The sequence below is a fragment of the Camelus bactrianus genome, chromosome 31 (genome assembly GCF_048773025.1).
Source record: "Camelus bactrianus isolate YW-2024 breed Bactrian camel chromosome 31, ASM4877302v1, whole genome shotgun sequence".
NCBI lineage: Eukaryota > Metazoa > Chordata > Mammalia > Artiodactyla > Camelidae > Camelus > Camelus bactrianus.
In genome coordinates this window covers 21,046,818-21,063,580 of record NC_133569.1, presented here as the reverse complement: position 1 = coordinate 21,063,580, position 16,763 = coordinate 21,046,818, and the positions used below count along the sequence as shown (strand labels likewise).

The 16,763-nt window shown below is 35.3% G+C and overlaps 1 protein-coding gene and 1 non-coding gene across 5 annotated transcripts in view; both read left to right on the top strand.

Moving 5' to 3' along the window:
• Positions 1–16,763, top strand: part of PPP3CC (protein phosphatase 3 catalytic subunit gamma) — a 68,142-nt gene that overhangs the window by 32,968 nt on the left and 18,411 nt on the right. For all 4 annotated transcript variants that reach the window (XM_074355591.1, XM_074355588.1, XM_074355589.1 and 1 more), the window contains exons 4-5: positions 7,308–7,419; positions 15,638–15,783. In XM_074355591.1, coding sequence (XP_074211692.1) covers positions 7,308–7,419; positions 15,638–15,783 — 258 coding nt within the window. The remainder of the gene's footprint in view (positions 1–7,307; positions 7,420–15,637; positions 15,784–16,763) is intronic.
• TRNAS-AGA (transfer RNA serine (anticodon AGA)) lies at positions 2,908–2,983 on the top strand. The gene has a single exon. It is a non-coding gene; the product is annotated as a tRNA-Ser (tRNA).

The window sequence follows — 16,763 nt, the reverse complement described above, 5'->3', positions numbered from 1 at the left end:
AGTCTGTTTCTGTTTCGTAAATAAGTTGGTTTGTCTTTTCTTTTTAGAGTCCACATATAAGTGATATCATATGATATTTTTCTTTCTTTCTGGCTTACTAGGAACTATCATACTGTCTTTTAAAAACTTTTTTCTGTCCATTCTTTACTAGAAGAAATTAAAATGAGAATCCTGGGAGAATTTATAAACTGCTACTTTCAATAATTAAAATGATAGAGAAACATTTAAAAAATTGATTTAAAAAACTATTCCTTCTATTAGCCAATAAAAATCTGACATAGAGAAGACTATGTTAACCCACCTTTGCAAGTAGGTTAAATGCTTACCAAGCTTTCCTCTTTGTAGACAGTGTCCAGGCTGTATATAAATGACATAAATTGTTACTCACCCTAAGTGGAGTTTGGATTAGCTCACCTCAATTATAAAACCATAAGCGGCTGGGCTACACTGAATACTTAGATTAAGGCTAAATAAGCAAGCACTTAGCCTATTGTTAGAATAAATTCTGTTGTACATAAAAAGTACTTAAATGTTCATTGAAGGAAAAAAGTGACTACAGTTAATGAAGTTAATGAAAACTCACAATTCACTTTTATATATTTTGAAAATTGTGTGATGACAGGAAAATGGTTAGAATTAAAACAAAGTGTAAGTTTTATGTGTAAAAGATAAAACTTTTAAAACCTAATGGAAGGACTTGAGTACAGTGGAACCACAGAGCATTCATATTTAATGTCCATTGATTCAACTGTACATGTTTGGCAAATAAAAGAGAAGTGACTTCTGAAATAGTGCAAGTAATTGAATTTATAATGTCTCCAGAATAAGCATAAGATGAGAAATTGAGCCCGCTTGCTGTGTTCTTGCAGTCTTTAGTTCTGCGTCTCCCTCATAGTGTGGGAATCTCACTGTGCTAAGTTTGTTTCTGGTGTTGAATGTTTATTGTTCATGCAGCATCACTCCTAAGTGCAAGTCAACTCTCTCACCTGGTACTCAAACAAAGCAGCAGCAGCAGTTCTAAAGCTGCCAGAAAGACAAACGACAGGGAAATAATGTCTTACTCCTTAGTTAGACAGGCAGTCTAAATTCATGAATCAGAAAAGTTCAGTATTATTTTGCCAGAGTCTCAAATTCATTTAGCGTCATCCATGAGGACAAAAGTTAATGGCAGAAGCTAAGAAAAGAAGCATGTTTTCCCTGCTGCTCAGTAAACGCCCAACGTCTCTGAATAGAGACCTGAGATGGGTAGAAATCGTACTTGCAGACTCTATCATTAAAAGCTTCCCTTTTCCTGACTATAACTCAGTTAAAAAAAAAAAAAGCTTCCCTTTTCCTATTCACATCATGTTTCAATAGACAGTGTGTCAAAAAGATGGGTGTTTGAAAGACGCGCTGAATGCTTAGTTCTTTGTGTGTTTAGTAGCATGAGGAGGTTTTAGAGGCTGGAGAGAGGAATACAGAACTTAACAAATTTTTAATTAGTCATTTTATTTAATGAAATGACTTTTAAAAAATACCATATTATATCACTAATATGTGGAATCTAAAAAAAGGACACAAATGAACTTATTTATAAAACAGAGATAGACTCAGAAGTAGAAAACAAACTTATGGTTACCGGGGGGAAAGGGGATGGGGAAGATAAATTGGGAGTTCAGGATTTGCAGATACTGATTACTCTATATAAAATAGATAAATAACAGGGTTCCTACTGTGTAGCTCAGGGAACTATATTCAATATCTTGTAATAACCTATAATGTAAAAGAATATGAAAAGGAGTGTGTGTGTATATATATATATAACTGAATGACTATGCTGTACACCAGAAATTAACACAATATTGTAAATCGACTATACTTCAGTTTTTTAAAAAAGGATAAATATTGTGCTAAATCATCTTCTGGTTGTTAACTCAGATACTTTAAAAGTACATCAGTATATTCACAATATACACACAAAAAACCCACAACGATTTTTGTACACATATACCATGTTCAGAATATTTTATTACATATTTTTTCCCTCACTCATCAACAAATGTTTCCTGAGTGCCAACTTTATGGTAGGCTCTGAGGATAAAATAATAAATAGGATTTATGATCGCCATATGAACTGAAGTCTAACAGAAAAGATACATTTATGAATAGACTGTTTAGTATAATATGAAAGTATTTAATTATTAGCAATATTCTTCATATTAAAACTGAGCACAATGCCTAACACATAGTAAGCACTCAATACTTGTTGACTGAATGAATGTTAATAAATCATAGTTTGTATTTGGCTTTATCCTGTTATTTGTTGTTTGACTAACTTAAAATGTTTTTCTCTAATAGCTTAAGAGATAAATGAATCAAGCTTTTAAAGTGACAATGCTATATTATACCAATTTTAAAACTGAACTGTAGGATATATCAACTGTTAGTTGGAAGTCACTTACTTATAAACCACCACGATTATAGATTTCTGTAAGCTATAGCTTAGTCTAACATGATACAAGTATATACTTGAACAATAATTTTTTAAATCAAAGTCCTTGATAAGCATGAGTGTGATGTTTTTGTCAAATGGAGGAAAATAAGGTAATGGAGCCCCTATTACAGTTTTATGTTATAAATAATCATTTTTTGGTAGAAAAATTAGGAAATGCAGAATCAAATAAAACAAAGACTTATAAATGAGGTAATTATTGTTAACATCTTGTTATATTCCCTTGCGGTCTTTTTTCTTCTTTTACACGTGTATATTTTTTTTAAAGAAAATTGAGTTCATTTGTGCATTCTCCTTTGGAGTCTTTTTTTGTAGTCTTCCCCACCCCCACGACTCAACATTATATTGAAAGTATTTTTCTGTATCATTAAAATTTCTCCAGAAGTGCGGTTAATGATATAAATACCATAGTTTAGGGAAGAGGATATAGCTCAGTGGTAGAGTACATGCTTAGAGTGCATGAGGTCCTGAGTTCAATCCTCAGTTCTGCCACTTGAAAACAAATAAACCTAATTACCTCCTCCCACTAAATAAATAAATAAATAAACAAATAAATACACTTGTCAGAATAAATACCATAGTTTATTTCACCATGCCTCTATTGTTGGATAATTAAGTTTGTAGAAGGTACTGCTTATTGCCTACGTATTCTCTCCTTCTTCCTTATTATTGAAATCCCTGTTTGTTCAGATAAATGGGATTGGGGGTTCAGGGAGAGCTTTTAACTTCAGGAAAGGAAGGCCCTTGTCCCAGCTCCAGGGAATGAATTCTGGTTGGTCTGCACTAGTCTTGGCAAGCCATTCCCTGCCTCTGGGGATTAGACATGGGGTAAACGTGGGATCCTCTTTTGTCCACTAATATATAAAGGGAGCTCTGCAGGTTGTTTTGTTGTTTTTGCATGTGTCGTTTTGAAAAATTTTCTTTCCAGATGGAAAGACTCTTGCAAGCTTAAAGCTTTTGGACTCCCATTCCACTATGTCATTTCAAACGTGGGTGTGTGTGCTGTAGCAGCCATTCTATGACCATGAGGAGGTGCTATAACTAAGAATGAAAAGCAGGCTTGCTGTGAATCACAGATCACAGAGGTAGAGAGGGCATGATTTCTTGGGGAAGATGTTGAGCCGGTACACTGAACCTGGACATCTTACCTCCAGACTGCTTGTTTCCTGAGATATTTAAATGTCTTCATGGCTTAAGCGATAGTTGGATATTGTATCACTTGTACTGTAAGTGGTACAAGGTTGTTTTCCAGTTATTTCCATTCTGCTTATTGCTGCAGTTAACATCTTTTTAAAATACATCTTTAATAGCATTTCTGATATTTCCTTAGACTGGATTCTTACAAGTGAAATAGCTGGATGAGAGTGTGAGCATTTTTAAGACTTTGATACGTATTGCCAAATCATTCTCATAGAACCTTATTTCACGTTATTTTCTCTTTCCATACTTAATAATTTCTCATTCCTTGAGCCTTTATGAGAGAAGCAAGGCATGATTCTTTTTTTCATGCCCAGAGCAAGCATCGATCTTTCCTGAAGCAGTGTGGGGCTTTGATAGTGCACCGGCGACTGATCCAGAAGTCACTGATAAAACACAATAGTAAAGCTTCACTTTTTTCTGAGCCTTTTGATGTTCTTTCTTCGTTTGTACCCATTATAAAGTACTTCCTCTGCGGTAGGCGAAGTTAAATTTTAGTTTCCCTTAATTGATTTTATAATAAGAGAAAGGATTAAAGGGAACATTTTCAGCATAGGATATGTTGTACTAAGCACAAAGGAGCCACCAAAGTGAGTTATCAGATGTCCAGGGGGTGGGAATGTTACCGGATGAGCAGCTAATGAACAGTTGTTGACATACAGAAATGATTCTTGAGGTGGGAGTAAAAATTCCATTCACATAGAAATACAGAAGTAATTGAGTATCTGAGTAGATCTTCTGATAACTATGACCTTTAATTGATGTGTACAAGATAATTGTACAGTTGCATCCTGGTGTATCATATAAGGAAATAAAACTTGAGATTAGAGGCTGAGAAGTATATCAACCAAGTTACATTGTAGTGTAGATAAGAATTGTGCTTTTGTAAGTCATTATTTCAAAAAGGTTAGTTGGTCATTTCAGGAGACAGACATAAAGACCCAAATAAATCAAAGGATGTATCATGTTCTTGATTGGGATAGGTAAGTATAGTAAAGAGAAAGTGTTAAGTTTATATATGAATGTAATGTAATAGTTTCCTTGGGATATAAGTTGATATGTTGAAAATGAAAGTCAGCCAAGAAAAGAAAAAAGCCATCCAAGTATATCTGTATGTGTCTGTTTAGTTACATTTTATAATGTTTATTTTGCAATGTCTGTCTCAAATAAAATGTACATATATTTTGACCCAACAATTTCATTTTGAGAAATTATACTGCAAATGTACTCATAATTATGTACAATGACATATGAGTGAATAGTTTGTCACAATAGTTGAGAAGTTCTGTTGACATTTAATGAGCAAGGTGAAGGAATAATATAAAACATCCTGCAACAAAGAATTATGCTTGTTAATAGTACCTATGTTGAGAGACATTGTTAAATTCTGGGGATGTGGGGATGAACAAACAAAGCCAAGTCCTTTATTGTGTTTTCTAGTGAGAGAGACAGCATCTTGTATTGGTGCAGTGTCTCTGAAAATCAAATCAGGGTAAGGGGCCAAAGGGGGACAGGAGTAGCTAATTTAGATGAACATCAGGGAAGTCCTATCGGAAGAGGTAACGTTTGAACAGTAACTTGAATGACCTGAGGGAATGAGCCAGGCATAGATGGAGGCGGGGTGAGTACATTCCAGGCAGAGGACATATCAAGTGTAAAAGCTCTGAGGAAGGAGCGAGCCAAAGGCAGCCCAGGAATAGTAACAAGGCCATCATGGCTAGACAGAGTGAGTGAGGGGAAGATGTAGACCACGTATCAGAGAGATAGGCAGGGATTACGTGATGTCAGGCCTTGCAAACCATGGTGAGGAGTTTGGGTTTTATTATGAATGCACAGGGAAGCCATTGGAGCTTTCTGTTTGTTTTTTAAGCAAGGCAGTTACATATTCACATTTATGTTTTTTAAAACAATTATTCTGGCTGTTACGTTGTAGACTGACTATGGGAGCCCAAGAGTTGGAACAGGGCAACCAGAAAGGAATCTCATCCAGGAAGCATAGGCTAGAGATGTTCGCAGCTTAGATTAAGCATATTGAGAAGCATTTGGTTTCAGAATTTGAACTCTTTCCTTTTTCAGGAGATGGGAAATCTCAGTTGAATTAATCAAGCTCTTCAGGTCTTGGTACTTTTATTACTAGTCTTTGCTAGTATATGTGTTTCTGTTGTATGTATGTATGTTGTATGTATTCAGAATACATATATTATATTACCTTTTTAATATGTAAGATTTTTGTGGATAAAGTATTTTAATTTTACATGAACATTATGTGCCGTCCAGTTGTTCTCAAACTTCAGCATGCATCATGATTACCTAGAGGATGTGTTCAAAAACAGATTGCTGGGCCCCACCCAAAAATTTCTGATTCTTTAGATCTGGGGTAGAGCCTGAGGATCCAAACATCTAACAAGTTCCTGTGTGATGCTGATGTACCACACTTTGAGATAACTGTGACCACGCTGAGAACCACTGCTGTAGTTCTTTTTCTGTTGATTTTGGTTTTCACTTGTGTTTTCAAGATCTATCTGGGTTTCTATATGTCTCAAGTTCATTTATTTTTCTCTGCTGTATAGTATTCCATAGTAGACATCTATGACATTTTAGTTCCCTGTTCTCAACAGTAGAAGCCTAGGTTGCCTCCAGCTTCTTTCTATAATGAACACTGTTGTGAGGAATACCCTTATATAAAGTCACTTCTAGTCCCATGTTTTAGTTCCTCTGTGGTTTATAGACAAGAGTGAGATTGCTAGGGAAAATGGTACATACCTTTAGTTTTTCCTGGTATGACTTTTGCACATTTCTTGTTAAATTTATTCCTCTGTGTTTAATCTTCTTTGCTGCTATTGTAAATGGAGTTTTTTCTATCATTGTGTCCTACTTATTGTTTGTGTACATGAAAGCTATTGATTTTGTATGTTAATTTTATATCCTGCCATGTTACTGAATTTTTTATTAGTTTAGTTAGTTGTATCATTGATTTTTCTGGAGTTTATCAGGTGTGCTATTATATCATGTGCAGACAGAGATAGTTTTATTTTTTCTTTATTCTTCTTAAGCCTCTAATTGATTTGTCTAATTCAATTGGCTAATACCTCTAGTACAATGTTGAATAGTAGTAATGATAGTGGATATCCTTCCTTGTTCCTGATTTTAGTGGAAATGTCTCTTTTATTTCTCTACTAAATAAAATACAGATTTTAGGACTAAGGTATTGTGTGAGGCTGGCTTTGTCATAGAGTTCTAGATACTTGGATAGGACATGGAAACAGAAATTAAGAAAAGATTTCTATGAAGGCTGCTCTCTTATGCTCTTTCAAATTCTGGGGCAACAGCAGACCACATTCAAAAACTGGAATTTAGGGAGTGGGGAGGGTATAGCTCAAGTGGTAGAGCACATGCTTAGCATGTAGGAGGTCCAGGGTTCAATCCCCAGTACCTCCTCTGAAGAAACAAATAAATAAACCTAACTACCCGGACCCCGCCCCCACCCAAAGGTGGAATTCTTCCTGTTTCAACTTGGGAATAGCAATGAGATATGCCATTACAACAAGTCCTTGAGTTTGTATGAATTCTTTGTGCAATGATCAAAACTAAAAATTTTATCCTTATGTTTGTCTTGTAGTGTGTACTGTTTTTATGGAGTTTAAAGATTAATCATCCTAAAACATTGTTTCTGCTTCGGGGAAATCATGAATGCAGGCATCTTACAGAATATTTCACCTTCAAACAGGAATGTAAGTATAATCAGTTCTCCAGAATTTTTTTAGTTTTCATTTAGCGAGTCACACAGTGAATCACATACAAAGCAAAAAGAAACTAATGGACCTCAAATGCTTCCTGTTCTGTTTGTTTTTTCTGGTAAGAACCTAGATTTCACCTTTTAAGACATCTGTTTCGAAAATAAATTTTGGGTTCCCCCCTGTGTTTATAAGTAATACATTTGGGATATTTCGAAAATATTTAAAAAGTCCAAAGAAGATAAAAAATTGTCCACAATCACACCACTTAAAAATAATAACTTTAATCTTGCTATTTGAGATATAGTCTTCAATTCTTTTCTGTGTATGTCAAAACCTATCATGAAATAGTTCAAAAATATGTATGTATCTGTTCATTCGTCCCTCAGTATCTCCAGGGACTCATTCCAAGACCCTCACAGATACCAAAATCCACAGATTCTCAAGTCCCTTATATAAAATGGCATAGTATTTTCATGTAACCTTCGTATATTCTCCCATATACTTTAAGTTGTCTCTAGATTATATATAATACCTAATACCATGTAAATACTACATAGATAGTTGTAAATACAATATAAATATCATGTAAATAGTCGCTGGCCATGGCAAATTCAAATTTTGCATGTTATAACTTTCTGGAATTCTTTTCCCCCCTGAATATTTTAGATCCATAGTTGGTTGAATCCATGGATGTGGAATCCACAGACATGGAAAGTCAACTGTATATATTTTTAAAATAAAATGGGGCTCATATTTTATGTGCTGTTTAATATTAATAGATTGATCTTTTCATGTTATATAACATTTTCCATATCATTAAATATGTTTAACATGATTTTAAAATGTTACTTCAGTGTTTTTAAAGTATTCTGTCTTATGAATACATAAGAATGAATCATATGTGGCCAATTTAGTAGCAACTTTAGGACATTTAAGTTGTTTCCTACTATAGATAATACTGTAATAGTAAAAAAAAATGTATTATTAAAGTTAAAGTGTTTTGAAAATCAAAACATTACAAGCTGATTTTAAAAAAAACAGAAACAAAAACCTCACAGATTTCTTTGACCAGAATCTAAGTACTCACAATTGGTTCTACATCACATTCAGTGTGATGGTGACTCTCTTGGGCTTGTTTGGGAGAACTTGCCCCAGGGCATTTGCACTTACCATTTCTTGTTTCCCCAGGTATCTATCTGCTTATAAGACCTACATCCTTACTTCATTCATGTCATCTCTTCAGAGATTTTCTTCCCTGATTGCTTTTTCTAAATTAAAATCTCATCACTTTATTCTCAAACCCTGCTGTAAAAAGAAAAAAAGTCTATCAATAACTGAAATTTTTTATGTTCTATATTTGAAAGTTATATATTTTAAAGTATATTTATTTGTTTATTGTCTTTCTCTCCTACCAGAATTTAAGCTCCATGACAGCACAGACATGTTTTGTTCACTGTTGTTTTTCTAGAACAGTATATAATAAATCATAGTCTATCCTTAGTAAATATTGGTTGAATTAACTTGTTGAATGAATGGTATCTATGCTTTACATCTTTAGGACAGACTCTCAGAAAATAATTATTAGGTGTTAGGGGGCATGAACATGTTAAAGGCTTTTGATACATACTCTAGCCCTCCAAAAAAATTATGTATCAGTTTGTACTCCAAAGAACTTTCATATTTTTATAGTGAAAGGACAATACTAAAATAAGAAAACAAAATTATACCTTTTCTGATTTCTAAAATATTAGTATATTCTCTATGAAATAAGAAAGCTAAAATAATCTGTTGCGTCTTATCTGGCTCTAAAATCTACCTCTGTCCCCAGATAATCCTGAATATATAAAAATACTTGTGTTCATATATTGATCTTTTGATCATGGATTTCAGTTTGTGTGCTATTCAGATTTCCCTTCAGATTATTATTTTGGAGGAATGTATTATAGCATATTTAAAGTTTTATTCCCAAAAGAATATTCAAAATTGAAAAAAATCTTTTAAATTTGTTTTCAGAGACTAAGAGTTTATCCAACTCCCCCTCACCAAGTCCCATTACTTACAAGTAGATTACAGTTTGATGTTGTTCCATACACTTATATTAGCTCTTGTTACCAATAGCTTCTGACATTGGAGATGGCAGTTGTGATGCAGCCTTCCTCCTAGTAGAGCCTGAAAGGAAAGGCCGTTCTTACTGCAGGAAATTTTAGAGTGTGAACACTTTAAAAACTCCCAAGAGAGAAAAGTCAGCTACAAATGGGCAAGATACATATCATTCCAGCCCTTGAAACTTAATGAAATAAACACTTTAAATCATAAGCGATTAATCAGGAAATTAAAACAAATTAGGTCTACTATTGGTGAGTGTTTAAGTTGTTTGGAATACCTGTAAAAATGCCTACCCAGCAGTTTGGCTTCTAGGAACTTGTCGTGCAGATTGTATTTTTTTTAATGCCACATAACAAATTATTACAAATTTAGCTGCTTATAGCAACAACATTTATTATATCACAGTTACTTGAGGTCAGAAGTCCAGGCACAGTGTGGCTAAATTCACTCCTCAGGGTCTTGCTGAATCAAAAGTTAAAGTTGTCACCAGGGTTGTAGTTCTCCTCTGGAGCTTGGTGTCTTCCAAGCTCACTAGTTGTTGGCAGTCCTTGTGAATGTAGGATTAAGGTCTCTATTTTCCTGTTAGTTGTTGGCTAGAGACTGCCCTCAGCTTCTAGAGATTGCTTGCAGTTCCTTGCCACAGAGCTCTATAGGTATTTCACAACATGCTTTCTTCCAAGCAGCCCAAATGCATCGCTCTGCCTTCCTCTTCTGTGATCAGCCAGCTGGAGAAAAATCCTCTGCTTTTCAGAGGCTCACCTGATTAGGTCAGGCTCACCCAAAAGAATCTCTCTTTTGCCATGATACATAATCATGGGAGTCTCAACATATTTATAAGTGCCACCCACTCACAGGGGCACAGATTATACAAATTGCAGGTCATTTTAGAATTCTGCCTACTACACTATATACTCAAAAAGATAAGACGTGGATGTATAAAGATGTTCATTAAAGTGTTAATTGTAGTAGCAAAAAAAAAAAGAGAGAATCTAAATGTCAATAAGGGACTGCTTAAATAAATGATAATACACCTAAAAAATGGAATGCTAGGCAGATGTTGAAATATCAAGGTGGATACAGATCTGCTGATAGGGAGAGATGTTCAAATATATTGTTAGACCGAAGCCATTTGCAGAACACATATAGTGTGATCTCCTTTGTAAATTAAAAATACATAATGTGCAGAAGAAATTGGTAGCAGTGATTACCTGCGGGAAGTTGGATCAGGAGGACTTCTAATTTTCTATCTTCCCATAGGACTGCTTGAATTATCTTTTCATCACCACTGTATACTACTATTGTAACAATTTTTTAAACTAACAACTTTAAAATTATCCAACTGGGGTCCCAGTCACTTAAAAGACTTTTTTAAGCATCCCAGGTAATTCTGCAGCATGCCGCCGGTTAAAATAACCTGTTCCAGAGGGCCGGAAAGTATCTACTATTAGTCCTTTGAGAACCACTTCATCAAGTAGTTTAAAAATTGGAAATATTTTGCATTGTTTTTCTAAGCCAGATATTGGGGTGTTCATCATTACACCTCTATTTCTTTACCTGGGGAAACTAAATAATGCCTGTCAAGCAGTTAACAAAGGCCCTGGAATGCTAAGTATTTAGCAATAGGTAAGTAATGAAGAGAGCCGTGTGTGGATGTCCCTTTGAATTAAGATTCAGGTTTTTTTTCTCTATTTTTTCAGAGTTCTTTTTTTGATTAGTATAATTGGTTCAGACTGTTTTTAGAGGATGGAACAGCGCATTTGGGAAGTAGTTTAAGTGTCTTATTTTCCACAGAGTTTTTTTATCTCAGGTTTTTATTTGCTTTTCATATGCTGTAATTTAGTTAAACCAGGTTTCTTTCTTTTTCACTTATCTGCCAAGATTCTCCTGTTTCATTCTAATTCTGTATCTGAAATGTAAATAAATCTTGGAACAAACACACAAATTCATGTACGATTTCAGATTTTATTCCTATGTAAGGGAAGGAGCATGTGTGCTGCTTTACATGCGTGTTTTACTGATCTCTCTTAAAGGGCCACTGTGGCATTTAGAATCAACACCTTATAATTACTGCCAACTTATGCTTAGTTTCAAATTGTGCAGCTGCACTTGTGTTAATATTTCTAAGGGGAGCAGGTGGAGGCTTTTCTTTTCTTATATCAATTTTTAAAGTGCTTTATATTACAGAGCTTTTTAAAAATATTTCTTTCAAATCCAGAGATAATTTGAGTAGCAAAGTATAATGTTAATTTTTGACATTTTTATCTTTGCAAAAACATTTCTTTTTTGTTATATATTTGAAAAGCAAGAAACCTGGTGCTTTTATGATTCCATCTCATAGCTCTGGGTCCAAATTTCTAAAGTAAGTTAATTTTTTGTTTCCAAGAGCCGTTTTTTGATGTGTAGTTAAATAACTTACTAACAGGTACCAGAAGCTCCTGTAATTTTGCTAATGAAAACAGTATTGTTATGACAGATTGATTTTTTTAATAAATATTGTTTGTCCTTGTTCATTACTTATAGTAGCATTGTTTGTAGCAGCAAGAGATTTGCATGGTTAGATTGTGGCATATCCATAAGACAAAATATTATATAGATATTATAAAAAATTACAAAGCTCTTCATATAACAGTGTGGCATTATCTCCAAAATATGTTATTTTGTTGCAAAAAGCAAGTGAAAATACTGTACATATGCTACATTTATGTAAAAAAAAGAAGAGGATGTTGTGAAAAGGGAGTAAGTGTCCATAGCTGCATGTGTGTGTATAGAATATCTTTGTAAAGACACCTGGGAAACTAGTAATACTGACTGCCTGCAGAGAGGGGGAGGAGGCACCATATACCTTTTTGCAGCTTTTGAATTTTGAACCATGTAAATGTAGCACCTTTTTAAAAAAATAATGAAAGTAAATGAAAAGTAAAACAAATATGTAATCACCGTTTAGACCAGTTCATTGTTTCTTGCAAATAGTGCTGACTCTCAAAATTATTTTCAAAGAATATTGTTGAAAATTTTGTTTGTTGATGTTACATTATTGATACTTGTTAGGACTTGTCTCAGTGTGATCCTATGCCTGAGGTGCGTGTTTCCTTTACCATAGAAATAGTTGTTTTATGGGACATACCTTAAAATGTGTCAGGAAAATAAAACACTTGAGTCAGCTAGCTTAACCTTTGGTCATTATATATTTGGTCATTATATATATATATTTAGATTCTCCTACTAAATAATTTAATTTAAAAACAACCTTGTAGGGAGAGTATAGCTTAGCATGAAGTGCGTGCTTAGCGTGCACGAGGTCCTGGGTTCCATCCCCAGTACCTCCATTAAAAACAAACAAATAAATAAACCTAATTACCTGCCCCCCCCCATTTTTTTTTTAATCAAAATTTAAAAAAACAACCACCCAGCCATTGGGAGGAGTGTTGCATTATGTTAAGAGCATGAACGGGTTCACGTTCCAGCTCTGCCACTTCCTGGCTCACAGCTTTGGACTAGTGAGCCCAGTTTCCTCAGCTGTTTAATGAAGGAAGCGATAGTACCTACTTCACAGGGTTTCTGTGAGGATAAAATACGGTAATTCTATTGGTTAACACTTACATAGTACCTTGTAATGTAGGTGGGTGTTATTGTTAGGCCTGTTTTATAGAAGAAGAAGTAAAAGCATAAGAGAGTTAAGAAGTTTATCCAAAGTCCTATACGAGTAAGTGGTGGAGCTGAGGTTGGAGTCCAGGCAGTCAGGCTCCAGACTCCCGTCCACCGTGCTGAACACTTAACTCACTGATGGCACAGGTACATTGTGAGCCTTCAACAAATTTCAACAGTAAAGGTAATATAATAATAAGTGTTACTGTACAAAGATTATATACCGATCATGGAAAATAACAGCTAAACTAAGTCATCTTCAGTCTAACCCCTCAGAAAATAAAAATGTTGGTACGTATTCATAAACTAAGAAAATAAAAGTGGTAACATTTTGTAACCTGTTTTGATTGTGTGTTAATATAACATAAACTTCTTTTTGCTTAATTTTATTTGTGACCTTTTCTAATTTACAAAAAGGATAAAGACACTGTATTACTCACCATCTGTCTCCAGACTTGGCATTCTTTTGGAAGTATACTAAGGAATTCCTTTGAGTCATTCTTAGGGTTGAAAGGCATTTTATTAATCTAAAACAGTGTTTGGAGCATGAATTAATAAGTAATTAAAATTACTGCCTACATGCAACCTTGGGACTCTTACAAAGGAATTCCTTATTGATGTTGGCAACAGAGGGAACTCTGGCTCCGTGAATTTTCAGGAGAAAAAGTCAATCACTGGCTACAAATGAAATGGGCTTTTTCCTTGATTGTTTTCCTTCAGCACACTTTATGACCAATGCTGGATCTACTTTTGAAATAGCCAAACATAGTGTTTAAATACAAAGTAGAATTTAAGGATGTAATTGCAAGGAGATACAAAGATGCGGAAGATATGGCTCTTATTAATTTAGATGTCGTAGAAGAGTTAACATATATTGTGAAATAGATGCTCTTAACTGCTGTCATGATAATTCAGAATGCTCTAAAAGTTTCTTAAGGAACCCACAGGCTCCCTTAATGCCCTCAAATCCTGATTAGTATTGGCAGTAAAGAGACAGTCTTTACCTTCAGGAATGGAAAGCCTTATAACCTCAAGTGTGGTCCACTGGTTACAACTTCCCTTTAGGGATCTCTCTCGAGTCATTCCTGCTACAGACGTACTGCACTCTGACCCAAATCTGGACCCATCACCCTTTACTTTATTCCCCAAAGCCTTGCCAAGACCAGGCTCTGATACTTGAACATGTCTTTTCTAAAAGCTTGGAGATTACAAGAAGGAAACATACACAGAAATAATTACCAACCAGATTGTCTGACTCACTTTCTGTAGCTTTGTTCTCTGGGTCCAGTAGGCTTTGTCTCATCTTCACAAAATCTTGGAAGAGGAGAAGGAGCTCACAGTTGTCTAGGGCTGCCTGCCTATAGGCCTGCCTTCTGGCCTTTCCCAACGTGCACCTCCTAGCACAGCTTGACTTTCTGAACTCCAAGGCCAATGAAGAAGAAAATGTGTCCTTTCTCTCTAAACTAAAGCCATCTTCCAGTTAACTATCATTCCATGACCTGTTCTTTCTGGATAGTGGAAACCCAACCCCCCCACCCACTGGAGCATTTCCTTGTTCTGTAGTCCCAGTGTGACAAGCACATCAAGATACAGTTCACTGAGATGAACATTTTTATATAAAATAGAATCAGAGCATAATTTGCTTAAAGACCTTCAAAATCATGAGCAAAAATATCATTGACTTTTTATTGATGACTCCTAAGACTTGTTTCTATATATATATCTTCACCACCACCAGGAGGGCGTTTTAGACCCCACAAAATAGTCAAACTCACAAGAGTACCACGGGGCATGTTTGGCGTCCATCCTAGAAGAGTCCAGCCCAGGAAGGGCAGTACCAGACATCCCTTTTCAGTGGAGCAGCCCTCACAGGAGTGCATACAGCCATCTGGAGGTTTTCTGCCGTCTGCCTCCCTTTTCCCCACCCTCACCTAGTCACAGTACAGGTGCAAGCAAGCAGTATCCACACTGGGCAGATCAGGGAGCCACTCTGCCTTAGAAGCCTGATGTGTCACAAGTGCCAGTAACTCTTGGTGTCACAAGTGCCAGTAACTCTTGTAGAAGCTTTACTGGCACAGCTTCCAGGGTCCCACAGGGACATGCCTTAGGAGTCATTGCACTGAGAGAAGCCCAAAGCTATAGGTTCCGCCAGGTAATTGGGTCATTTCTACCATAAGCATTGTTGCCTAATAACACAGCTGACATTCACCTTATCAGGTTTCCAGGACAGCAGAGCTAGAAAGTTAATCCAAGGTCACACTTGTTTTTAGAAAAGGAGAGAGATTTTGTTTGCCCTTTATCCACAAATTCTCAAAAATACCTTTACAAAGAGGATTGTGTTTTCCAACTTGTCTGAAATAAATGGTCTTGAAGTAGCTTCATGATCATCTGGCCTGTATCTTTTTTCATGTATGATAAATTGTAACTTTTCCTCCTCTGCCTGTTTTTCCTTTTTTGATAGGTCGAATCAAATATTCTGAACAGGTGTACGATGCATGTATGGATACATTTGACTGTCTTCCTCTTGCCGCCCTCTTAAACCAGCAGTTTCTGTGTGTACACGGAGGGATGTCACCTGAAATTACCTGTTTAGATGACATTCGGAAAGTAAGTAATCTTTCAATAGTCTCATGGAGTAAATATATTTTAAATTTTGTTTTGTATTGCAGTCAACTAATATGTCTATTGCTGAAAATTTTTAAATACAGACAATTAAAAGTAAGAAAATGGAAATCACCTGTGATCTTGTTATTGGTCAATAACTACTATTAACATTTTCCTATATATCGTCCAGAAAATGTCTGTCATCTTTAATGAAATCTGTGCTTTTACCAACTAGAAACATGACATTTTTTGAGTATAGCCCTGAAACTTTGAATTATGTAACAGTGAGAAAGGAAGGATTCTGGTCCCTACCCTGCCATTAATTGTGTAACCTTACCAAATCACTTAACCTCAGATTTTCTTCTGTGTGAAATGAGGAAGTTGGAATGGATGGTCTGAGGACTCTTTCTAGCTCTAAAATCCATTGGCTTTGATACTTCAGATGATAGAATTTAATTGCTGCACTTGCCTTGCTTGGTAATTATTATTTTCAGGATTCTTGTATCTTCATGATTGAAAAAAGATGATCAGTCTTTTTTCACTCGTGTTGTTGTACTTTACCATCTTCTCTTCTCTATCTTTGTATTTCTTACCTCTCTCTATATGTGCTGAAACTGAAGAGTTTTCTGTCTGTGAAACTGTTTTCTCTGAGTTAAAGTTGCTCCCCTCAGTAAGAGGGTGCGCCTGTACGCACTGCCTTTTCTGCCGCCTTATTGTCATTAAATAACCAGCGTTTCTTTTACATAGTAAATCTTGAATTTTATAATTCCGAATCAGTTATATTAATACAAAGCTCCCCTTTCACTTGGTAGAAGTTCTCTTCTTGATAGTCAGCTATTCTACTTACTTGTTTCCCCTTGGTTTTCATGTTTTTAACCAAAGCAGCTGTGACTAAAGGCTTAAGTTAATAACTTTTGTTGAAAGCCGTTTGCAACAGAAAACTAGCATTATTTAAAATAAAGAAATCTCCATTGGAATGAGGT